Below are 27,679 nucleotides of genomic sequence, written 5' to 3' on the forward strand. Positions count from 1 at the left end.
ATATCAAGGTATAACCACAAGCTTAGAGCGATCGTCAGTTTATGTGATATATATGACCAAAACGTCCTTGGATTTTCTAGTACGTCTTTCGGCAGGATCTGACGATACAAGTTATTGTGAGATTCACGGATGGTCCTTCGATTCGGTACAAGATAATGCCCTGTACGCCTTCCATCTTCGTTCGATATGTGTTTGTGGTCCGTCGACCGTACACTAATCCCCTACTGTATTTTCTGATGTTTAAGAAAAATTAAGATGATCGTAATTATCGTGGTATGTGCGTCGTTAAATGGAGTTCTCACCAAGTACCAGCTGCCGTGAAGCGAAATACATAACGCAGTGCAGTGTAATGTGTTGAAGTCTCTACAATGACAAACACTACGGGTACGGAGAAGCAGCTGCAACCAGTGGAAAGACTACAGACCAAATACACTGATGGGTCAGGACATTATGGCCACCTGATTATTAATAGTCTGTAGGCATGCAACGCACCACCGATTCAGCGGGTTTGTTATTCGCTAAGTCCTTGAAATATCTCACGGAGGTGTGAGGCACTAAATGTCCTCGCATAGACCATGCAATTCCCGTAAATTTCCGAGGCTTTTGTGTACGAGCTGCTGCCCGACTGCGTCACAGATGTATCGCATCAGATTCAAGTTAGGCGAACTTAATGCTTAATACACCAACGTCAGTCCACTGTCGTGCTCTCCATACCGCTGTAGCAACATTCCGGCTTTGTGACAGGGACGGTTATCCTGTAGAAGGTACCATCGTTGTCGGGGAAAACATCAGTATATGCATAAAATTGATAACAGTTTGTCCCTAGACGTGTTTTAAGCATTCTTCGACCGATTTCCACAAATGCTGACGAAAAATGCACACGGACTGCCGACAGTTCGCCATTACCGGGGTGACTGTCCCAAGACGGACAACCGTAAGTATCTTTTGTCAACATCCATCATGTCAGTGAACTTCCCCGTATTCGGTCCGTGTCATCGCTAGAATGCTTCCTTTATATAACTTCGTTACCGTATCATATACCTTAACGTCACGAGTAGGCATCTAATCTCGCCATGGGCATGGGTCATAATATTTTGACTAATCACGGTACGAAAGCAGTCCTTTAAAGTAAGTTTCAACAGACACCACATCGTAAAGCAATCAGTAACATCAGTAACATCTGCCATCAGCGAGATTTCGGTGTCAGTCGTACCTAAAGACAGGACTAAATTGAAAGTAAAACGAAGAAACTTACACGTAAAACCTGCTTGCGGCTGTTTCAGAAAGAAAAAATAAGGAAGAGTAATCTGAGCCAGAAACAGATAATTCACGGTCAATTTGAGCTATCACCTGTGCTTGTCAGACTCAGACAGTTAGTGTGAAATCAAGTGAATAATCTTGCTCTTAAGTGAAAAGGTAGCTGAAACACACAAATTGATATAGGAAGTAACTGAAGTAAAAGGAGTAGTTAGGCCTTCAATCGAAATGAATATGGGCAGGACATACAGGCAGATGAATGGGTGGTAAGTGTACTAAGGAAGTTCTTTGTTGGATGTCAAGAGGAAAGGAAAGACATATACGGATATGTAACGGACAGTTTGCAGATATACAGATGCTTGCGGGAGAAACATAGCCGAAGACTTGTAAGAGGTTCTTATCCAGCAGTGATTGCGAAGTAGGTGATTACGATTATGAGAGTTGGTCATAAAATGAAGTATCGTGAGAGATGAGCACGGCGCGCTTCTAGACAAAATTGTATTTAGACACACGTGGATTACGCTGTAGAAGCTGTAAAAATGTCACCTCCGGCGAGTTATGGAACCGACAGAAAATAGTTTTCAAATCTTAAGGGATTCTTCCAGACTTATGTCCGTCACAAAATGATGTCGGCTTACGTTGCAATGCGTTTAACGACATATTACATCTCCGCAAAGCATCTGATACAGGTTACGAGAAATGTCATAAATCGCTAGTTTATCAGTTTTTGAATACCCGTTTTATTTTAAGTCCAAGTTTTTGAAGACGTTGTAAATGGCATGCAAAATATTTTTATGAGCTTTAATTTATGTTTCTAATCACAATCATTAGTAAATAATGTAACAACAATACCGTTATCAGCTACACTGAAGAGCCAAGATACTGGTTAGATTACTGGGGAAATGTCGCCTCCGTAAACGAGGTCGCTATACCACGCTTGTGCGGCCGCGCTCAACTCACAGTTAAGCTGGTTCGAATCCTGGCGGTGCATGAAATTTTCCCTGCCAGTATTTGGCTGAAAGGAGATGGTGATCTGAAGTTCCTGAAAACAAGTCTTTGTGGTACTGTCGGGGATTAAATTTCAAACCACTAAACAGTTTCTCATGAAGTGAGGGCAAGTGACACTGTTGATAACAGAGGATAACATACACGTACGTGACAAAAGTCATGGGGTAACCCCTAATAACTTGCCAGACCTCATTTGTCACAGCGTAGTGCAGCAACTCGACGTTGCATGGTCTCAACAAGTCCTTGAAAGTCCCCTGCAGAAATGTTGAGCCATGCTGCTTTTACAGTGGTCCATAATTCCGAAAGTGTTGTCAGTGCAGGATTTTGTGCACGAACCGACAACTCGATAACGCCCTACAAAGGTTTATGGGATGATTTCGGGCCATCTGGATGGCCAAATCATTTGCTCCAATTGTCCAGAATGTTCTTCCAACTAATCGCCACCATTTGTGGCCTGGTGACATGGCCCATTGCATCTGTTCCATGAATGGCTGCAGATAATCTTCAAACAGCCGGACAAAACAATCTCTCGTCAGTAACCGGTCCAATAGGACCAGGGGTCCCAGTACATTCCATTTAACACAGTCCACACCATTATCGAGCCACCACCAGCTTGCACAGTGCCTTGTTGACAACTTAGGTCCATGCCTTCGTGGGGTCTGCACTACACTCGACCCCTACCATCAGCTGTTACCAACAGATGTCGGGACCCATGTGACCAGGCCACTGTTTTCCAGTATGGCGAAGTAGTGCCGTTAGCAAAGGCGCTCGCGTCGGTCGTCTGCTGCCATAGCACGTTAACGCCGAATTTCACATCACTGTCCTAACGGACACATTCGTTTTTCGTCCCACATGGATTTTTGCTGTCATTTCACGCAAAGTTGCTTATTTGTTTGCACTCACGATCCGGCCGGAGTGGCCGTGCGGTTCTAGGCGCTACAGTCTGGAGTCGAGCGACCGTTACGGTCGCAGGTTCGAATCCTGCCTCGGGCGTGGATGTGTGTGATGTCCTTAGTTTGGTTAGGTTTAATTAGTTCTGAGTTCTAGGCGGCTGGTGACCTCAGAAGTTAAGTCGCATAGTACTCAGAGCCATTTTTTGCACTCACGATACTGTGAAAAAATGGTTCCGCGTCCGGGCATCCTGATTTAGGTTTTCCGTGATTTCCCTAAATCGCTCCAGGCAAATGCACGGCCAACTTCCTTCCCTAAAGCGACGAGACCGATGACCTCGCAATTTCGTCTCCCCCCCTCCCGCCCCTCTGTGAAAACGCCTCTGCTCTCGGTCGTCAAGCGAAGGCTATCGGCCACTGCGTTGTCCGGGTGAGATGTAATGCCTGAAATTTGGTTGGTTGCACTCTTGACACTGTGGATCGCGGAGTATTGAGTTCCCTAACGATCTCGAATATGGTATACCACGTGGCTCTAGCCGCAACTACCGTTCCGCATTCAAAGACCGTTACTTCCCATCGTGCGGCCATAATCACCTCGGAAGCCTTTTTTCATTAATCAGCTGAGTACAAATGACAGCTCTTCGGCCTTTTATGCCTTGACTGCGTGACACTACCACCATCTGTATATGTGCATAACGCTGTCCCATGATGTGTGAGAGTGGAATAGCAGGCCAACTGAAAACGTACTCCGGATTACGCGTGACAATACGATTCTCGTGGGAAAAATTTCTAAGCTGCACACAGATCTGCAGTGAAATTTTTGCGGCACATGGACTACATGCAATGTTGCGTGTAACTCTACTGATATGGTGCCGATTTGGTGATAGCCATACAGAAGTGGGTGATTCTGATCGTCAAGGAAGGCAATGCCCAGCAGGCCTTCGAGTAAGGACATCTATGTGTGGTGGGTGGGCGGGGGAGAGACGGAGGCGGCGGAGCTCTTTTCCTCCTATGAGGAAGTTCACACAGCGGTTGTTTAACAGCCCTGTGGCCAAAGAATGGAGGTCTGTCGTGGAGGAATTGAACGATTACTGGAACGTTGCGACTGTTACGTACAGAGATTTGGTGACTATTTTGAAAAATTGTGTCTTATGTCTGTGCCACTCGGAAGTGTAGTCCAGCATTCAACGAATCTTACGTCACTTTCCTGCTAATGTGTAATTTACTTTTTAAGTCACCTTGTACTTCACGTAGCAGTCACAACGATAAAATTCGAGTGATTACGGCGCGTTCAGAGACAGCAAATTATTCATCCTCGAAGCAGTCTGTGAACGAAATAACACAGGATATAACCAATATTGATACGATAGAAATAAATTCGTTGAGTGCGAATATGTTGGCTGTATTTATTGGAGATATACTGCCTGTTAGCGACAGATGATAAAGTCCGGACTTCCTGCTTACCGTGAGCAGTAGCCTTAACCACTTACATTATCCGTCAACCTTTCCCGGACCGAAGCGCACTTCCATACGGCACACTGTCTGCGGCCTTGTACCATACTACCCTATATTCACCACTTGATACTAGCAGCATTATTATGGACTCCCGCACTAGCATGAATGAGACTTTGAGGGTTCTTGACCAATGATGATATCGTCTTTTGCCCTCGTTTGTAATACTTACTTGTTTTAATCAAAGAACAGATGTTACTGAGAATCGACGAACGTACGAAATTAGTTCTCAATAAAGTCCCTGAATTTGAATATCTTGGCACAGTCTGTATTAGCTATAGATATACCATATGGTTACAATTAAAGAACAGCTACTCACGTTTGTTCAGTGTCGGCTGTAATTATCGTATGACAGCGAAACAGGGTAGATATGATAATGACTTAATTTGGAACCGATTTAGGCTGGAAAAATTAGTTTCAGTTTTAGCCACCAAGTGCAAATATGGCGCTGTTCATTGTTCGTACGACGATATGACATCCAAGCTGCTATTTGACAGGCCATAACCTGAGTGAACGGTATGACTGTCGAGAAGAGACACTGTGCGCTGTTTGTGAAACTGTTTTATGTGAACGCCAGCAATTACAGAGATGCATTGAGAGAGTATCACTGACTGAAAGGTCTGAGGCGAGCACCAGTGTCGTTAAATGGCTTAAAGAAAATGATAAATTCAGAAAACGGGTTGGTTTAGTGTGGTACATGGAAGAGGAAGGCGTCTTATCCAAAAGGAAGTTTTCGACGAGATTGCTGTTGCTGTAACTGACGGTGCAGCACTTACCCTGGATAGTCCTTGTACAGTATCACGAAATGGTGCATCCCATGATCAACTCTCTGTTTTACTCTGAAACCCGTACATGATCCAGTCGGTAGAGCAACTAAAACCACATGATCCACACCAACGTTCTGAATTTGCTCTCCAGTTTCTGGCACCAGTAGAAGTTGATGACATGTGGGCGAGCAATAAGGTACATTTTACATTACATGGCGCAGTGGATACACAGAAGAGCGACATTTAGGGTACTGTCAAACCGTGTGTTGTACACGAAGAGCCATTGCGCTCGCCGTATGTAACTGTAAGGTGTGAGTTCTCAAGCACCTTTATTCTCGTTCCGTTCTTGTTTAAAGAGAATGCACCCAGGTAGCCTGTCAGGTGTACTGTGACGTCTGCACGTTATCGAGACGCTTCTTGAACAGCATGTGATTGTTGATTTGGAAGAGCGCAAGTGTGTGCAAGCCTTTGTTTTCATGCAAGATGGTTAGTAATGAAATCAACACTATGACTTTCCCACTTGTTTAATCTTTTCTGTTCACGTCCCATTCCCAATCCATTGTATATAGAAACATTCAAACGGTTTTCTTGCGTTCAGTGCGCCAGATCTGCACCTTGTGACCATAAGTGGAACTAAGTTTTTTCTAGTTTAAATCGGTCCCATATTGACGCACTAGCAAATGTATCGCGTTTCGCTGCCATACGATGATTACTGGTCATGCTGGATCTCCTTGAGTAGTTGCACTTCGCAAAAACAGACATAATGTCTGTAGGGGTACCGCAATCATTGGTTAAGCAATGTTACTTATAATCCGTCTTGATTGCAAAAATTTTTTTAATATACTGGTTTCGGTTCCTCTAGAACCATCTTCAGATCTGAAATGACAAAGATAACAATTTACTGTTTCACAAATGCAAACCTATTTCGTCCTATCCGAGAAACATCAAATGTACCAGACGTACCTGCAATTTCGGTTACAGGAATAACACGTCCACACACAACAACCTTCACATGCTGCGTCACATTAAATTGGTTGACAGAATTCACGTCATTTACATTAATTATAAAACTCTTACCGACACGTGGCGTCTGATACATTTGTTACATTACATATGCACAAACTGTATTAATTTGATTTTTCTAATTTGCTTTCGTCTCTAAAAATACTTAGTTAAGATCTGTAATTGTCAAGGTTAAAATCTGTACTTGTCAAAATTATAATACACAATAAAATAATCGTTTTTGTACGATCGAAAACAAAGAGCGATTTCTATGTTCATGGCGCTGGTGTAGACTTGTTTTCCTCCATGGTCTGCTTCCGTATTTCCCGCTATTTCGGTGTTGTGTCGCGAGCTGTTCAATCGTCTGATGGCCATCTCCGTAGGTAAGAGGGCCGCGCAGGAGGGCCCCGTCAACGACGCCAGGCTCTGCACGCATCTTCCAGCTGTTTCACCGAGCACCATCTCTCATCTTTCGGCTTGGACTTCTATAGGCAACAGTGATAATTTCAGTAAATCCTCATAAATACTAAAATAGGCATTATGTTTGAACTCACTTTACTTTGCTCTTACCCACTTCAGCTATGACCACATGGCACTACCTGTTAATAAGATACTTAAATTTGTGTCGGACCGGAACCCGTACATCCCCCACAAATTTTCCTAAAAAATATTCATGTCAGTAATACGTAGTATATGTTTACCTAATATAGCCGATGCAGAGGTATTGGCATTAAGCGAATGTATATTGAACTAATTTCATACGCTGTCTATCGTCGGTAATGCCTGTTCTCTCAGACAGACAAGTAAATATTGGTCCAATGTACTCTGACAGACACTGTACAGTGACTAACGGAATATATTTGTAGGTGTATATGAATATATTTCTAGGTGTAGGTGTTTCGAGTACCATCCCCGGATTCACCTCTAGTGATCTGGTGAAACAATAATAACAGATATTGTAGAATGGTTGAACTTTGTATTTAACTTCGCTCCTCCAAATATTGTAACCATGGTTAACGGTTACAATGTTTGGAGAGACTAAGTTAAATGCAAACGATGCATTTGGCAAGCTTAACTTAGACTCATCCTCTCGACATGTATTTCACATGTTGCTCGAATTGTAATCCGGAACTCGTGTTGCTGCTCACAACTTACGCGCTGAGCACATACACCTGTTTTCCAGTGCTGCCTGCAGTACGAAAAACTACCGGAGTAAAGTAATGCACGTTCTGCACGCAGCACATGTATAAGAAGTCCCTCTTGACTTATGGCATGACTCTGTTCTTGCTGTCAGCTGGTGGTGCGGGAGATGAACCGGCTGGGCATGATGGTGGATCTGTCCCACGTGTCGGTGCCCACCATGCTCGACGCCCTCAGGACGAGCCGGGCGCCGGTCATCTTTTCACACTCCGCCGCGCATGCGCTATGCAACAGTTCCAGAAACGTGCCCGACCACGCGCTGCGCCTCCTGGTGAGTACACGACGCAACTGTTAATATTTAATTAACCGTACAGCCATGTACTGACGTGTGTGAACAAGTGTCGAGCGGTTCGGGCTGTCTGCGTCATAGCCAGGGAAATCTTGATTACGGCTGCAGCTTTCGATCGTCACGCGATGTAGCAACATCTGTTTGAACTATTTCCATCGCAAGTTTTACACGAGAGTGAACATTGCACCATGTATTCTCCGCCTTTGCTGTTCCGTCATTGCAGTCCCCATGTATAGTTAAATGGCACCCTGTCGATTACAGTCGCATGCAGTTGCTGCAGAGAGTCTCTGCTGTTCCCTCGCGTTTATGCAACTGGATTTAACCAGCATGTGCACTATTCTCTCCACTACTAAGCGAAGATTTTGCTACAGCTGCAGCTAGGGTGAATATTAATAAAAACAAGAAACTGCAGGTACGCACTCTTTACCGCAAATGGAGTACAGAAAAATCCTATGCACATGCATCCGGGAAGACATCGCTGACACGGGAGATGGCGCTGACGGATGAATGTTCCTCTCGTCAAGTGTCGTGTGTTCTATGTGCGTTTCAGTCTGTGTGATTGACGTAGCTTACTGTCAGTAGCAGTATGATGTGGTATTTATGTCGGAAAAGAGCTATGGTGGCCCAGAATGAGATTTTCACTCTGCAGCAGAGTGTGCGCTGATATGAAACTTCCTGGCAGATTAAAACTATGTGCCCGACCGAGACTCGAACTCGGGACCTTTGCCTTTCGTGGGCAAGTGCTCTACCATCTGAGCGTGAGTCGTGCTTCGGTAGCTCAGATGGTAGAGCACTTGCCCGTGAAAGCAAAGGTCCCGAGTTCGAGTCTCGGTCGGGCACACAGTTTTAATCTGCCAGGAAGTTTCAGCTATGGTGGTGTTTGTGTACAGCCAAGCAGATGCAAACGATCGATAGACAGGACGGCCTTACCAAAACAAGTACCCTTACAGACAGTAACCACATCGCGCTAAATATTAAGCCCTTTTTGGGCGTTTGTGTGATCAAGGGTCCTTTCACACAGACGAACGTGCAGGGAGCTGCCGTAATGTGCATACAACAGTTTTGGAGGACCAGATTCTACAGGGTATTGGAACGAACCTTGGTAGAGTCTCTAGTCAAGTGTCCGGCCAACACGGTGTAGGCCACAGTATTATTATGTGTACCCTGCATCAGAATCACTAATATCCCTCTCACTTGCAGCGATACTAAGGATTATCAGCAGTGGATTTCTCTCTACGGGAAGGATTTGAAACTTCTTTATCTAAACGCATGTGGCTGTACTTAAAATGCTGAAGGACTGAGACCCACAAAATCCTAGTGCAATTGCAATCTGACTACCCAAAAAAAACCTAACTTCAAATAATTAATTCAAAAGAATGGCCTAGACTAAAAAGAAATCGGAACAATACCCTATACACTTCATTAAGCACTTACCTCACAAAAATCTTCTTTATGCGAACTACTTCAATACTGCCAGCTAAGTAAAAGATTCTAACTACTAAAGCCACTAAATACTAATAGGCATGTGGTTGACAAGGGAAAGGCTTTGTTGCAAACCCAAAAATGTATTTTTTTATACCTTAATAATGTGACATCCAGTTCAGACACGAATATAAATTGTCATTGACATCTAGTACAAAGGTTTATAATCTTGCAAACCAAATAATGTATTTTTTTATACCTTAATAATGTGACATCCAGTTCAGACACGAATATAAATTGTCATTGACATCTAGTACAAAGGTTTATAATCATGAATAACATTCTAGCTCCAGGTCGAACATGTACAGATCGTTAGCCTACGCTACCACTTCAGACCTCTACCCTCCATCAATGCTAACTTCTCAACTCTAGCAGCCATCACTGCTGCCTGTTCACCTCCAACCGCCCAACAGTAGTTCCATCAGTCCTGGCGACTAACTTCCGACTGCCCAACAGTACTGGCCATTAACTTCCAACAACGAGTCCGACTAGCCCCAGAATCTCTTACAAAGAAAACACAGTCAGAGATCCAATGTTAAGCGCTACATAGGGCTGCCAACACAGAATCAGCCCACTTACAGATTTTATTGATGATTTTTGTAGCGGAACGTGCAGAAGAGTGCAGCATTCCATGTTCCATGATGCGACGAGTGAAAGCGTACATTGCGTCCCATGGAGGCCACTTTTAACATCTGTTGTGACGTGTGTACGATGTAGCTCTGTATTGCGTTCCGGGACGATTTGTTGGCGTTGCCGGCCATCGTTCATTTAGGGACACACATTGATAGGGCCTTTTTTCCTCCATTACCGATCATGAATCCGTCCCTGCAGTTTATCGGTTTTATGATTGTTCATCCAGTATGCGTTTCGTAGAAACTACGATCATAAAACACGCTAAACAAGGGCTCAAGCACAAGCCGAAATGTACTACAGATATGTCAGATATGTGTAATGTAAAAACATGGTGTCGAGATTTAAAGAGCAGACGATCTTTGAGAACAGTAGGCACATGATTTGAGAGTGTACTTTTTCAGCCATAACAATATTTGAAAAAACTGTTACCATTTTCTAACCGTTGCAACACACAGTAGAAGCTGCTGGATACCATTTAAAATTTACATTAGTGTATTCCCGCGACCAGCCCCTTCTTAAAAATAATTCGCAGCTTTAACTAAACTACAACAGCATTAACACTTTCTCTTGCAACGCATTTAATAAACCTTTCTGATAGTAAAATAACCAAAAAATATCGAAATTTAACAACTTTAATTCTAAAAATGCACGAATTTAATTTGAAAGACTAGAACGTGCTGTAAAGATTAACAGCTCTTGAACCTTTATTTAAAGAAAATTTAAACCAAGAAGTTATCAGAATATTTCTTGGTCAACCACAGCATTCTCATAATCTTGTACACGTCAACAACATCAATACTATACTAATATCTTACGTGTGTATGTAACTTTCTTGTAAGGCATCACGTACTCCGTGTGTAGCTTAGGTATAATAAATGTGCTTGAGACAGATAAGCTTCCGTCCGAAAACCTGCACTTATTCAGAAAGCGCTGCTCTTGCGAAACTCAACTTGCTCTTTTCTCACAGGATATACTTCGAACAATGGAAAAGACAGATTCCATTTTTCTACATTTTCGAAGAGCGCTTGAGATGGTGCCGCACATCCAGCTGTTAACGAAGGTGCAAGCGTACGAAATAAGTTCCCAGGTAAGGAGTAGGAGGAGGAGAAGGAGGAGGAATTAGTGTTTAACGTCATATCGACAACGAGATCATTAGAAACGGACTGCAAGCTTGCATTAGGAAAGTGTGGGGTAGGAAATCGGCCATGCCCTTTCAAAGGAACCAGCCCACCATTTTCCTCGAGCTATTTAGGAAAATCGCAGAGAACCTAAATCTGGATGACTGGATGCAGGCTTGAACCGTTGTCCTCCCGAATGCGAGTCCAGTGCACTAATCGCTGCGCCATCTCTTTGGATGCCAGATACATGAATGGCTGGAATACTTCTTAAGAAATATTAGCCCACACCACGTTGTCATTGACGGCGAGTGTTCATCAGAGAGAAGGGTATCGTGAGGAGTGCCCCAGGGAAGTGTGACAGGACCGCTGTTGTTCTCTGCATACATCAATGACACGACAGACGGGATGAGCAGAAATTTGCGGCTGTTTGCTGATAACGCTGTGGTGTACGGAAAAGTGTCTTCATTGGGAGACTATAGGAGTATACAGGGATGACTTAGACCGAATTTCTATTTGGTGTGATGAATGGCAGCTAGCTTTAAATGTAGAAACTTTTAAGCTGATGCCAATGACTAGGAAAAACAATCTTGTAACATTCGAATACAGCATTATTAGTGCACTGTTGGACGCAGTCACGTCGATTAAACGAGCATGGAGAAGCCGAATGTTCAACGCAGTTGGTGAGTTATCCGCTGTTAGTTCAGTTGGCGAGCAGAGCTCGCAGCGCAAGACAATGGTTCCGGTCCTACAGAAAATTTTAATTACTTGAAGCTGTACAGCATCAGTAGCGCTGTTGCTGTCTGTTCTGTGAAGAACTTGATTATTCACGAGAGTGCCCTTGTAATTGATTCTATTGAAATGTGTAAGTTTCTATTGGAGGAACATGTATCACCTAAATATAAAATACAAATATGTTTATTGATATACAACTTCCATTTCACGACTTTTTATACAAATGTAGTGATTTCTGTCGCCTATTAAAATCAAGAGTAAGATAATTATACGTTATACACAACGAATCTACAGGAACCAATCAGACAGTAAATGAAACTAAGTATTGCCATTTCTACTACGATGAAACTGCGTGAAGAAGTGACTTCTGAGCTCCAAGTCGCAAGCTGAAGTGGTGTCAGTCCATAACCTACTCATAAAATCCTACGACAGGAAGATTAATACAGTCATTATATCACATATAACATATGCAACATAATACCATTCATCAATTAACAAGTAAGTTAAAATTAGTCAATCATTCTCATGTTCGTGAAATTTCAGTACCACTCTAGTAGCAATGGCCATTTGTGCCAATCGCTACTCTATATTTTTGTTTGTTAAGCAGTTGCTTTTTTTTGCTAACAGTTGCCCCTGCAATATTTATTTAGTCAACATATGCCTGCAGTCCACAGTTCCTCTTATCAAATAAACTTTTAGAGCAGTCACTGTTTTGGTTCCGCGTTTGCTGTTTGTTCAAATACACTAGTATAACGAATAGGGTGTCTGAAATGTTTATTTTAGACTTCCAGTTTTCGTGTGTAGAACCAGTCTCGCCAAAGTTATTACGTGTCGAAATTAATACATCCGAAATATAGTTATTATTTTTACCTTGTGGTAACTAACACATTCGAGCGATGTACATTGTCCGTCCACAACACTTTCAACAAATCACCAGTTACTGCAATTTGAACCGCTGTCGATGATAAGTTCGTTCCAGCTCAGTTTTATACGTTGTTTACCAGTAACATGGAGTAGCTATAGTGAGTACACGACTGAAATAGTAAGATAAAATTTAACGTTTTTGAAACAGTCAAAGCTTCGTGAGGAACTACAATTATTAAAAATTGGACATTTTTCAATGAATTTAGCAGCGAATGATAATTACCAAAAATTTTCACTATAACGGTTAAACGATCATTTTTATGCTTTAAAAGACTTTTACGAAAGTGCCACTCATCCCATTCTAGTGGAAACGTTTTACATGAAGCTGTAGCTTGTCAGCGCCAACTATCACAATGAATACCGACAATATGAGTTTATATTTGGTGGTATATAGAATTCTGACTTTCAGCTTAGAGCCATCTGTATGACGGGATCAGACATCTGGAAAATGTGTTCCAGAAGCACGTTAAGAGAACTGGCAGTGAAAGGCCACGTTCCAAATTTGAGTCCCGTACTGGCACACAGTTTTAATCTCCTTCTCAGCAAACAGAAAATTCATCCTGGAAACAACCCTCCAAGCCCTGGCCAAGACGTACCTCCACAGTTACACGTTCTTCCAGCAGGATTACTCCAAGTGTGTGTGGAGGAAAACTTTAGCCGCGAGGGATTAGCCGAGCGGCCTTAGGCGCTGCAGTCATGGACTGCGCAACTGGTCCCGGCGGGGGTTCGAGTCCTCCCTCGGGCATGGGTGGGTGTGTTTGTCCTTAGGATAATTTAGGTTAAGTAGTGTGTAAGCTTAGGGACTGATGACCTTAGCAGTTAAGTCCCAAAAGATTTCACACACATTTGAACATTTTTTGAAAACTTTAGTGTAGTTCGGAACGGAGGATAGCTGTAGTGGCTAAATAAAGCTCTTCAGGTAGGACCTTGCGTCATATCTGGACAACTCAACTGGTAAGAATACAGATCGTGGAAGGCTAGCCTCTGGGTTTGAGCACTGGTTTGCTACTCAGTTTTAATATCTTTGCTCTTCTTTGTTACTTTTAGTGAAATTTATTTTCTGAATGTTGTCTGAAAGTAATGAAACAGGGTACCAGTTCAGTTAGATACTGCCTGTCTTGCCGAAAATGCACAACGAATGAAGTTTGCAGCATCGAGAATACAATTAGTCAAAGCAAAATGCAGAAAATAATACCATGAGAAATAGTCTATCTTTAAGTATGAAGGAAACGCATCAGGAGATTTATGGAACGAAAGGCAAAGCACGGTGTTGAAACTTGTGGGTGGAGCCTGCTGCCGGTGTGGCAGTCGCATAGCCAGAGAGAATAATGTGGACATTTTCTGGCTTGTTTACCTTTAAAACGCTTTTTTTGCATTGTAAGACTCTTCGCTTCCTCTAAATATCGTGAAACTTTCTAGTCTCTCTCACGAGTTGTTGTTCATGTTTGCTAAGCTACGCGACTGTGCTACGAATAACCTTGAGTGGTCGTCGACACGACAAACTACGCACTCGCAAAGATGATTCAAATTGTACTTCGAGAACTTTTATCACTTTTTAGCAAACGCTAACCGCATATAAACCGGTTTGACTCATGTTAACGCTATTTTAATTATTCTAGAGCATTTAGAGGAACTTTAGGTTATTCGTTTTCTGTAAAAACAACATTTATCACTTAACTTCATTCTTAACTTAGGTGTCGTTCTTATAACTAATAATTTACCACTAAAATACAGTAGCAGCATGGGCGTCGGGGCCACAAATCCCGCTTACAGAAATCGGTCGCCAGTCCGCAAGGAACTGAACTTGAAGAGTTGTTGAAATTATCTATGATTGATTGCAGCTTTCATTTCCAGTACCAGAATGAAATCTCACATGTCACTTAGCATTTATCTTTTCAGTCATCAGATTCACGAAACGTTAAAAAAAATGGCTCTGAACACTATGCGACATAACTTCTAAGGTCACCAGTCCCCTAGAACTTAGAACTACTTAAACCTAACTAACCTAAGGACATCACACACATACATGCCCGAGGCAGGATTCGAACCTGCGACCGCGAAACTTTCAAAATACGAATGATGTTACTTATTATTATGTAGTTTAATTTACTCTGGCTTTAAGAAACTACGTACGTCGCACTACTCAAGTTCTACTGTAATGCGACCCATAGAATTTGTACTTCACCACTTTCCTAAGAAATTGTACCAAACAAAAGTTTACGTTGACAGAAACCTCCTTCTTTAGTAACAAACAGTATCTTGATAGGATTAAAGCAAAGATATTCATTAAGTTCTTGTGAAAGAGTGTGACACCATTTGCAATAAATTCCCACTATATAGTTTCCCCACAAAAAAGGATCAACACACCTCCTTTCTAAAATGACATTATCAATACAAAAACACTAGTTACAAAGTATAAAGCATTTTTGGTGCCTAACAGTTGAGAGTGTTGTCCGAATGTCAAAAAAAAAAAAAAAAGGTTCAAATGGCTCTGAGCACTATGGGACTTAACATCTATGGTCATCAGTCCCCTAGAACTTAGAACTACTTAAACCTAACTAACCTAAGGACAGCACACAACACCCAGCCATCACGAGGCAGAGAAAATCCCTGACCCCGCCGGGAATCGAACCCGGGAACCCGGGCGTGGGAAGCGAGAACGCTACCGCACGACCACGAGATGCGGGCTGTCCGAATGTCCTTTCATAGTATTCTTAGGTCACTTATTATACAGATAGACAAAGCATGCCATACTATATAAGTCGGGGATCTATTCTTGATATAACTCAGACACAATTCTTGCAACATCCAATTTTTCTTGGAAATATCTTGCATTCAAACCTTTAATTTATATGAAGTGTCTTGCGCTGCGGAAGGGCCTAATCGTCGCCATCAGTCACAACATGCGCAATTTTGAAACACAAAGACCTCATTCTCGTAAAGCGCACTATTATGTGTACTTCACTCGTCCACTGCCTGTTAGGTACCGTCCGCCACAATCATAAAGTCGCACTCCTCGACCATGGAAAAGTCTTTCAAAAAACGGAAGAGGCAATGCCGAAGGCATACAGAACAGGCTGTGGTTAGCTTACTGCGCATTTCTCCCAAAGAAAAGATGTTACTGGCACGGAAATGACAAGGGAAAAACTAATCAGTAGAAGGCATAAGGCTTCTCTACGTCGGTGCTAAATAACAATCTTTTCTCTACAGTAAATTGTTATTTTCTCAGGAAGAAAGCATTAACATTGTTGCAAATAATTAAACGTATAACAATGTGATAATACAGTAACTTGGTAGTTGTGAAATACCTATTCATCAACCTTGTGACCTCTCCCTCACAACACAAAAGAAACAATGTTATTGTGCTGTTTAAGACTTTCCCGACGTAGTAACTACTTCATTTGTTCACGGGCGTCGCGTCGGATAATGTTGTGGAAGTTGCACAATATTTCGACGAGACAGCTGCTCGTCATCTTCAGGTGCTTACTGACGCTTTGCTGCAATGGCTCGCAAATATATATGCTGACTCGCTAGAAAAGCACGGCCTCAAGGGCTGCGGCCCTAACGCTATCGTGACGAATCATAGAGCACGGCCATTGGCTTCTCATTTGCGACGCGGGAAAAGTGCGGACGCAAATTGCAGTCCGGCTCAGGGCAGTGTGTTGGCGCTTAGTTTAAGTGTGCTTCAGTTGGATCCTTCCGGAGACGGCGACGCAGTAAAAAGAAAGACATCCGCGCTCCTCAAATCCAGCCACTTTCCTGAACATCTTAAATATCCAACTGACGCACACTTAAACCAGTCGCCAACACTCTGCCCCGCGTGCGCGCTGGGTCGCAATTTACGGTCGCCACCGTTGTACGGCAGGGGGCACTGGATTTCGCCGTGCTTTATGATTCGTCCACGATGACATTATAGCCACAAGCCTTAGCGCCTGCGCATTTCTAGCGAGTCAGTGTATATATTGGCGAGCCATTGCAGCAGCACGTCAGTAAGCACCTGAAGATGACGAGCAGCAGTCTCGTCGAAATATTGTGCAGCTTCTACAGCATTATCCGAAGCAATACCCGTGAATAAAAGAAGCAGCAATGTTTTTGTTAGCAAGTTACCAGTTTTAGCAACAACACATTTCAGAAAAGTAAGTTAACACTGCTCCGTTACACACTGGGTATTGATGGTGACACAACGTCATTTAAATTATTTTAAAATTTTTCGACCTCTTGTCTAAGTATTACGACGAACATTCTGCACCTCTGCTTGATGTCTTGGGTAAATTTTAAAATAAATACACAATTTTTAGTTTGGAAAAAGGGATGCAATGACTCGTGTAATATGGATTTAAGTCTCTTACTATCTATTGTCGTATCATGTCGATTACTGGGAGTCTATCTTAAGCTCAGATCATCTTCGTTGTCCAGGTAGCAGCTGTGCAAGGTATGATGATTCTATTTTATTAGAAATTATTAGTTATCTGTGAAATCATTCCGATGGATTTAAATAGTCAGAATGAGTACTGTCTTGAGACGTGGTTTTTACATGTACACCTACATGTCTCTTCCCTTTCTGTGCGCATGTTGCGTCTCTGCTGTCATTGTAGAAATGTCGGGTCTGTTGATCTGGCGGTGAAGCCCGTGTCTGGAAACACTGAGGGCGTGGGATCGAATCCTGAAAGAAACTACGGGAATTTTGAGTCTATATTTAATAAAAGCTTCATCTCTCAAAGATGTGAGGAGTCACAGGGAAGAATGACACATGGTTCAACTCTAGGTTGACGTCTAAGTCCCTTTTTCTCGGTTGCATAACTGGGGTAGATTAAGGACCAGCAAGTCACCGAAGTGGTGTCCAATTGAAAGATCTGTACTCGGCTCTTGACCCACGCAGAATTAATTTTATAACTGTAGAGATAGTTTTGTCTCTGTATTGTAACCATCCTTTGCATTACATCTATACACTCATCTAGAAATACGCATTACATACGTATATATGAAAGAATTATACTGACAACCGCAAACAGACCAATTTACGATATATTCTGCAAATGATCCACGGTATTTAATTAATAATGCAACTATTGTGGAAATGAGCCAAGTTTGTAAGTTTTGGTAACATAATTGATCATGTATTAAGTTAAACTGATAAACTGTCATGTCGTCTTAACTCATACTCAAAAAGAATCTAAGGCAAACGCCCAGATATGTGAATGTTCCTGGTGTACAGAAACACATTAGATCTGGGTGTTTCGTATCCATGCAAGAAATTGGCGGTTTTTATTTAACGTTTCTTGACCAGTTTACTTCCCTTTAGATGCTAACCTAAGGAAATTTATTTATTCAGACTCCTGTAACTTTGCCGTGAATATTATTTACTAACAAAAGTGCTAATCTTATGTTTGTACAGAAAGCGAACGGTGGTATCGTGATGGTGGCCTTCTACCCTCACTTCGTGAGCTGCAGCGAGACGGCATCGCTGCATGACGTAGCAGGTAAGCTTCTCCCAGAGACACTTCATTTTCGACAAACATAAGAAACTTATGTTCATGTCGAAACACTTTCTAGTGTGACTAGTGATGCAAGTTGTGGACGATCTTTACGTACTGCACTTAGTAAAGGGTGATATCAGCGGTAATGAAACGCTGATGTGAAGAGCCACCAAGTTCCTTAACTTTGCGCAGTAGTGAGAGCCATCGAGCGGTGCCAGAGACACAGTAGGTTGGGCAGGCAATAAGGCAGAAGGGTGGCCTCTTGCAGTTATTGTTTATGTGCTGAAAGAAATTAAACTCCATCCGAACAGGCCTCGGAAGGCCCAACGGTGCCGACTGACCGCTGTGTCATTCTAAGTGTTCTGGATGCGAATGTGGAGGGACATGTGGTCAGCACACCGCTCTGTCGGCTGTTGTCAGTTTTCGTCACCGTAGGCGGTATTTCTCAATCAAGTGGCTCCTCAGTTGGCCTCACAAGGGCTGAGTGCACCCCGCTTGCCTACAGCGCTCGGCAGACCCTGACGGTCAGCCATGCAAGTGATAGCCAAGCCCCACAGCACTTAACTTCGGTAATTTTATGGGAACTGTTGCTACCACTGCGACAAGGCCGTTGTCACATTTGCATGTGGAAGCAAAAATGAAAACGAGACTGATTCTAAAACATGTTATAAGTTCAGGTGCTAAAATATGGAAACAACAATACGTTCATTTACTTCATTGCACTTTACTGCCCATTGCTCGGTGCAACGACAGTGTGTCTGTTGTACTCCACTGTACTTTATTGTCCATTTCTCGAGTGCCATGGGCTTACAGTTAATGTAAAAATTATGATTGAAGTCGAATATTTACATGAAATAACTCTTATACAGCTTAACTGCTTTGGTCCATGCAGCTCCTGTACGTAATGAATGTCTGTATCACACCTGCAATAGCGGGAAGATCATGACAGTCGACGCAAGATAACGCATTTTTTTGACCTTGGTCTTCAGTTCAGATAAATAAGTCACACTACCATAAAAATTATAGTCTAATGTTATAGTTTGGAAGTAGTTCCGTTGTAAATCGTTCAATTTTGTTACTTTTCCAGCAAACACAGCGAACAGCGAATATGACGTTTGTGTGATATGCCATTAAGGGGCTCCGGAAAGGCTCAAAATCATGAAAAGTTCAATTTTTACTTTTTTGCGTTTTCTGAATCTGCAGACTATTACCTTTTAATAGATATATAATTTATTCAATTCCGAAAACTGCAACTACTTTTAAATTTTTTTTGAAATGTGTTCTACATGGGCGTGACCCACTGTGGCGCTGTTAAACTGCAGTCAAATTGTGTTATTATTAACGTCCGTGTTCATCAGGTACATTTTAGTGATGTGAGATAAAGTATGTGTTGTGGCTAACCTGTGATGGTTCAATATATATCGCTGGTGTGATTGTCGATTGTTTCATGTTTATTTACTCTGTCGTTATCTCGAAAATATTCGTAATTAATTCTGTTTCTTGAGTCTCTGTTTTGTTGAATTATAATAATGAGTAAAAGTTGCGACTTTCAATGATGGCAACATTGTAAGGTGCAAGGTATTTAGAAATATGGGAATGAAGATAGGTTCTAACATGGTACGAGCGATGCTTGCTTTAGACAAGGAACGCCTTCGGGCTGCAGACAGGGCTGTAAAGAGTATAGAAATACAAGCAAGAGTAAACAGGAGGAGGAACAAGAGGAAGCTGGAGGAGGAGTTTGCAGAGGATGAAGATAATCCATCCTATGGACCTGGAATGCACTAAAAAGTAAATCCAATCTTTGTCGCTCGATTCCCAAAACTTTTATTTTCTCATACTAATTACATATTTTCTAAGGATCTTCCAAACATATTTGTTTCAAACTTTCAGTAAATGTTGCACAGTACCTTCTGCATAATTTAACACAGCCTTTTTCCAAAAAACTGTATATTTTTGAATATATAAATAAAAAATTGCAAAAATGTTGTGAATTTTCATTACAATTGAAAAAAAATCATCTTTAATAACTGAACTAAAATTTTGTAAAATCCCTGTGGTAAGTTGTAGCCCATATTCCAAAAAATAATCTGTAAAAAGTTCAACTTCCTACCTCAAATAGTTTGTGAGGAAAGATGTAATTTATAAGCGTTATTTTAATATTGCAAGTATAGGGCGTTCCGGAGCCCCTTAACTGTTCCTGTTTGGTGTCAGATGGTGCTCTTGAGCGAGAAAGAAACAGATATATGTTATTGAATATTACGCCACTGTGTCTTAACTATAAACTTGCTCCAATATCTGAGCGCTGAAACTTCCGCTTCCGGGACAGGGGTGGACTCCACCTCGCGGATCAACGACGTGGGTTCTGGTGAGCCGGCCAACCTGGATGAAGTCTTTAAGCGGTATTCTGTATCTAAATAGCTAAATACCAGGCTGCTACCCACGTTCCACGTCAGATACACAATATGCAAACATTTATAAAATGTTATATTACGTGAATACGAGTTGACACTAGACGCTGACAGGTGAGACACACAAATTCCTTCCAGAGAGAAGTGGTGAGGCAATGAAAAACATCTGGCCTCCAAATGCTACCAACGGTGCCGAAACGAATAACAGAGCAGACCACGTAGAGAAACGACAAAAGAGAGATGGAAATTTACGAATTATGTCTAAGCTTTTATTCTGTAATTTTTGTACGTATCTTTATACTTTTCTTCGTTAATGGAGCTTGTACGATGAATATCATTCTAGAAGTATTCGTGTTTCTTATAAATTCATGCTGATTCTAAGTGTTCAAGGAAACCAAACAGCGAAGGTCATCAGTCTGCTACTTCCCGAATCCCCCATCCCTCCAGGAGAAAAAAAAAAAAAAAAAACAAAACAGAGAACCCAGCTCGACTGCGTACAGAGTAAATTCAGTATGAAAGGGTGAGGGAGCGTTCCAAGTGTTTGCGTAGCGTGTCTCTGAGGCGGAACATGGGAACCAGCCTGGTATACACCTATTGAGATGCGGAAAGCCACCTTAACACCAGGTCCAGGGTGGCTGGCATACCGAACCACGTCTTTAATCCTCCGGATTGATTTGATCCGAAGCCGGCATACTTCCATGTCCCAGACGCGGTCGCGGTCGCGGTAACACTCGCGACTGCCAGAACAGGTCTAAAAACTGATTTTCAGATTGTGTATAGGAAGTGTGAATGATATCAGTTTCTTGTGGAACACTGCGAATAAGTCACAAAACGTAAATTTTCACTTTTATCTGCTTTGTAATTTTGTTCAACACATTTTAAGGTGACAAATAGGAGAATAGTTTTAGTTATTACATCGATGTCCTCCTGTTACGTATAAAACCGAATGTAAATATGTAATGCAATGAAGTAAAAGAAATGTAACACATCATTTGCAGGTTAGAATTTACATATTAGTCTATTGGTCAAAACAGCAAACAGACACTATCATGTGAATTTTTTACTTTCTTTGTATACACAATATGGCCTGCTTCACACATTTCCTTACAATGGAAGGACTCATTATGAAGCATGACAAAAATTCGGCTAAATTTCCCTAAAGTCGTGGTAGCAGCCCTTGCATTGTATCTTGGCCGATTTAAGTACCTGTCACAATGATTTCAATACCTTTTGTTTTGCCTTATTGCTGTTTCTTTTACTCCTTGCAAAGAAAGCTAATAAGAATCATCGTCTTAAATGTTATAATACTCGCAGTAGCTCCAGTTTGAATGTCACTTTCCGTCTCTGTGTGCAGCTCACATCGTGCATATACGAGAGGTAGCTGGAGTGGACCACGTCGGCCTCGGAGCTGGTTTCGACGGAATTAACATGTGAGTACCCTAATGTAGGAAAATCCTTCGCATTACACACTTACACGTAACTAGATACATCATTTGTACAATGTCTAAGCGCTGCTGTACAATTACAAATGAAACACATTGTGAGATATCTCACAAAACAAAAGAGCGTACGTATTTCCTGCCACTCGTCACTTCTGTACGTTATTACTCTATGACTAGTATAGATGGCAGCCAAGGGCAAATAACTTGCGGAGGGTAGTAAAGTGCCTTGGGTAGAAAATAAGGCTTGGAATTAATTATCTGTAAGGTACATCGTTCCCCTCTCCCCCTCACCCCGCTCTCCCCTCCTCCCCTGGCCAGCGGTAGGGTGGCTTGCTTGCCTCAGCGTTACCGGACAGCGGTACCTTACATGGAGCCACACCTGGGGATACCTGTTGAGGAGCCAGACAAACATATGGTTCCTGAAGACGGACAGCAGCCTTTCCAATAGTTGCAGGAACAGCAGTCCGTGTGATTGACTGATCTGATTTTGTATCATGAACCAACAAGGCCTTCCTGTGCTGGTACTGCGAACGGCAGAGGGCAAGGGGAAACTACAGCTGCAATTTTTCCCGAGGGCATACAGCTCTCTTATGGTTAAATAATATAGACGTCGTCTTCGGATTAAATATTCCGGAGGTAAAGTAGTACCCCATTCAGATCTCAGGACGGGGAATAAACAGGATGATGTCGACATCGGGAGAAACAAAACTGGCATTCTACGGATCGGAGAGTGAAATATTAGAGCCCTTAATCTGACGGGAGGGCTAGAAAATTAAAAAAAAATGGGTAGGTTGAAGTTAGATATAGTGGGAATTAGTAAATTTCGGTGGCAGGAGAAGCAGGACTTCTGCTCAGGAGAATACAGGGTTACAAATACAAAGTCAAGTAGGGGTAGTGCAGAGGTGGGTTTAACAATGAATAAGAAAATAGTAATGCAGGTAACCTACTTTGAACAGTGTAGTGAACGCATTATCGTAATGGAAAAAATGGAAATGAGCGTTTGGCGTCGGCCGGGAGGCCCCTTACGGGGCAGGTCCAGTCGCCTTGGTGCAGGTCTTATTACATTCGACGCCACATTGGGGGACCTGTGCTGCGGATGGGGATCAAATGATGATGAAGACAAAATCCCCGACCCAGCCGAGAATCGACCCTGGGCCAATAGGACGGCAATCCGTCATGCTGACCACTCAGCTATCGGGGAGGACATCATAATAAAGATAGACACGAAGTCCAGGTCTACCACAGTAGTACAGATTTATATGCCAAATAGCTCCGCAGATGATGAAGAGATTCAAGAAATGTGTGATGAGATAAAAAATTATTCAGATAGTTAAAGGAGACGAAAATTTAATTGTGTTGAGGGACTGGAATTCGAAATGGAAGACAAGGAAAAATTGTAGGTGAATATGGACTTCCGGAAAAGAATGAAAGAGAAAGACATCTGGTCGAATTTTGCATAGAGCATATTTTAACCATTGTTAACACTTGGTTTCAGAATTATTAAACAAGACTGTATATGTAGAAGAGACCTGGAGACTCCGGAAGGTTTCAGATTGATTATGTAATGGTCAGACAGAGATTTAGGAACGAGATTAAACTGTAAGACATTTCTAAGCGCAGATGTGGAATCTGACCACAATTTATTGATTATGAGCTGTAGATTAAAATTCATGAAAATGGAAAAAGGTAGGAAATTAAGAAGACGGGGCTTGTATAAGTTAAAGGAACCAAAGGTTGTTGAGTGTTTCAGAAACAGCATTAGGCAACAGGTGACTGGAATAGGGTTCAAATGGCTCTGAGCACTATGCGACTTAACTGCTATGGTCATCAGTCCCATAGAACTTATAACTACTTAAACCTAACTAACCTAAGGACATCACACAACACCCAGTCATCACGAGGCAGAGAAAGACTGGAATAGGGGATATGAACACAGCAGAAGACGAATGGGCAGCATTACGAGATGAAATAGTGGAGGCTTGGCTCTGAGCACTATGCGACTCAACTTCTGAGGTCATCAGTCGCCTAGAACTTAGAACTACTTAAACCTAACTAACCTAAGGACATCACACACATCTATGCTCGAGGCAGGATTCGAACCTGCGAGTGTAGCGGTCGCGCGGTTCCAGACTGTAGCGCCTAGAACCACTCGGCCACTCTGGCCGGCATAGTGGAGGCGGCAGAGTATAAAATATGTAAAAAGGCGAGGCCTAGCAGAAACCTTGGATAGCAAAAGTGACATTGAATTTAACTGATGAATGGAAAAAATATAAAAATGCAGCAAACGAATTAGGCGAAAGGGAATACAAACGTTTAAAAAATGAGACTGACTAAGCAGGAGCGGCCAGAGGACAAATGTAAGAATTCCGGAACATATTTCAGTAGGTGAAAAACAGATACTGCCTATAAGAAGATTAAAGACGTCTTTGGAGAAAGAAGGAGCTGTAAGAATATCAAGTGCTCGAATGGAAAACCTGTCCTAGGCAAAGAAGGGAAAGCTGAAAGGCGGAAGGAGTATACAGAGGATCAGAACAAGGGTGATGAAGGCAATATTATAGAAAGGGAAGTGGGCATAGATAAAGATGAAATGGGAGATATTGTGAGAAGAATTTCGCAGAGCTCTGTAAGATATAAGTAGAAACAAGATCCCGGGAGTAGACGATATTCTGTCATAACTACTAATAGCCTTGGGAGAGCCACCTATGATAATACTTTCCCATCTTGTGTGAAAAATGTATGTGCAATAGCCTCAGTCTTCAAGAACAATGTAATAATTTCAATTCCAAAGAGAAGAGGTACTGACAGGTGTTACTATTACCGCACTACCAGTTTAGTGAGTCATGGTTGCAAAATACAAATAGGAACTCTTTGCACAACAATGGATAGATCAGTTTGGATTCCGGAGAAATTTAGGAACACGCTACGCGATAATGACGCTATGACTTATCTTAGAGGATAGGTTAATGAAAGACAAAAATACGTTTATAGCATTTGTGGATCAAGAGAACACTTTTGACAATGTTGACGGGAATACTCTCTTTTTGAGATTCTGAAGGTAGCAGGGTAAAACACAGGGAATGAAACACGATTTACAATTTGTACAGAAACCAAACGGCAGATATAAGAGTGAAAGGGCATGAAAGGGGAGCAGTGGTTGAGAAGGGAGTGAAACAAGATTGTATCCTATCCCCGATGTTATTCAATCCGGGCATTTAACAGACGGTAAAAGAAACCAAAGAAAAATATGGGACAGGAATTATTAAAGTTCCGAGAAAAGAAACAAAAACTTCAAGCTACTCCGATGACAAAGTAGTTCGGTCAGAAACAGCAAAGGGCTTGGAAGAGCAGTTGAACGGAATGGACAGTGACTTGAAAGGAGGATAAAACATGAACATCAATAGAAGCCAAACAAGAGTAATGGAATGTTGTCGATTTGGAAACGAGACACTAGAAGTGGTAGGTGAATTTTTCTATTTAGGTAGCAAAATAACTGATGATGGCCGATGTATTAGAGGGAAGTATGGTGCGTAAAGATCGTAGAGGGGGGCCAAGACATGAAAACAGTGAGCAGACTCAGAAGAATATTGGTTGTAGTAGTCATTCGGAGGCGAAGAGGCTCTCACACGATAGAGTAGCTTGGAGAGCTGTATCAAACCAGCCTTAGGGCTGAAGACCACAACAACAAGGTACAAAAGATTACGTCTTCACAATAAATAAAATAAGTGCGTGGGGCACTCAAAATTTCCCCTTTAAAGTCACTGCTGCAATGTGTGTGTGGAATTTAGCGCGACTCTGATGCGATGTATATGTAGGCAAGGGATTGATGACATTCGTGTCTTTCCGACGTGCAAGCGGTGAATGCACGAACGTGAACTACGACGACACTTTTACCGAATGCGTCCAAACAGTACAAACGTGCTGTTATTCTTTTCTAGGCGGCCCAAGGACAAACACAGATAGACATTCACCGGAGACTGAATAGTATGCGTTGGGTAGCATGTCTGTGCAGTGGTGCGCCAAGTTCCGTGCTGGTCGCGATTCGACGCGAGACGCACGTCCCCATTTGCAGATGTCATAACGCAGTAGTTGTGCCAATTTAACGGCGAGACTTTCGAGCATCCCCCCCCCCCCCTTATAGCCCTGATTTCTCCTCGTGTGATTATGGCGTGAACGGTCTCTTAAAAAACGCCCTGAATGTTCGGCGATTCCTGTCGGACGAGGATGCCCAGCAGGCAGTCACTGACTTCCTCAGGCAGCAGGACGTGGTATTTTACTGAACGTGTATCTTCAACTTAGGGCGTCGGCGGGATGATAGCCTCAATGCTCACAGCGATTTTGTCTGACTAGGTTACTGATTGTGGATGTACGGCCATTTTACCTCCCCTTATGTTTCAAGCAGATAGTTATCGGAATTAACGGTCAAGAGCACGAACAAGCAGGAAAAAGTCTAAGGATACTAACATGCTTAGGTCCACTTCTACAGAAATTTAATAACGTTGAGCAAACACCTCATAGGTGAGTCATAGGGCGTGGAGGACGAGTAACTAGTTCGTTCTGTGATTTCTGTAATACTTGCATCCCAATACTTGAAACCGTCGATTCTTTTCACATTTTTACATTTATCTATATATCTAGAACGTCATCCGCATAAAAGGGTCTTTTAACAAGAAAAGAGAGTTTTCGGTTCTGTAGAGAAACAGAAATTTCAAATCATTTTTTTTTATAAATAAGGCATCGTTTGTATTAGTGAAAACTGTCACGAATGAAGGTATACGATTGTAGAAGCAAAATTGTTACGGTAAAGGAAGATCCACAGTCTAGCCACTTGCGAAATAATATCAAGCCACCATTGACTTCAGTACGAAATTATTATCCTCGATGCTGCAAATGTATAAGATGAAGTCTTAACCGGATTGGGCTGAAGTTTGACCCATGTCCGATGGCCATAGAACGACATAGAGGCGTGATGGGACACAGACACGTCTATCTGCTAGTGTTAAGCTGGCACCTAACATTCTAATATCTTCCAGAAACACTATGTCGAGGATTCACAACTTGCCCTCCAAGATCCTCATCTCAGTCTTCTAGATTCTTCCTCCTGGCGTCATCTCAGAAATATGGTTGAAGAACGTGGACCGTGAATTGTACAGAGGATATTTGAAATAATTCGTATTTCACTGTTTAGACGAGTACATTATTTGAAACATTCCTTCTATCGGTCGTCTCCGAGTTTCCGCGGCGCCTGAAGAAGTCTCACTCGCGGCCACACACTCCTAGCGCCGTTTTCTGGGTGGGACATATCAAGCGACACACTGCTCCCTGATGTTTCTTGGTGGACCAGAATTATTTACATCCATCTCTGTACATATACAATTAGGCTGAATTAATGCCCTGTCGCAAAACAATTAGTGTCAAAAGATTTTCATATCCGACCACTGGACGGGAAAATTAGCGCCGGCGAACAGTTGCTACATCGTCTGCAACAGGTTTATAACATCTGATTCATGAAGAACTGGATATCAGTCTAAGGTTAAAAGA

At 42.3% G+C, this 27,679-nt stretch overlaps 1 protein-coding gene across 1 annotated transcript in view; it reads left to right on the forward strand.

Annotated features, from left to right (window-relative positions):
* Positions 1–27,679, forward strand: part of LOC126095504 (dipeptidase 1-like) — a gene marked incomplete at its 5' end in the record, with an annotated part of 103,177 nt that overhangs the window by 59,541 nt on the left and 15,957 nt on the right. Inside the window, 3 exons of the mRNA XM_049910291.1 lie at positions 7,731–7,907; positions 18,210–18,294; positions 22,054–22,129. Coding sequence (XP_049766248.1) covers positions 7,731–7,907; positions 18,210–18,294; positions 22,054–22,129 — 338 coding nt within the window. The remainder of the gene's footprint in view (positions 1–7,730; positions 7,908–18,209; positions 18,295–22,053; positions 22,130–27,679) is intronic.

This window comes from Schistocerca cancellata, chromosome 8 (genome assembly GCF_023864275.1).
Source record: "Schistocerca cancellata isolate TAMUIC-IGC-003103 chromosome 8, iqSchCanc2.1, whole genome shotgun sequence".
In the NCBI taxonomy this organism is placed as follows: domain Eukaryota; kingdom Metazoa; phylum Arthropoda; class Insecta; order Orthoptera; family Acrididae; genus Schistocerca; species Schistocerca cancellata.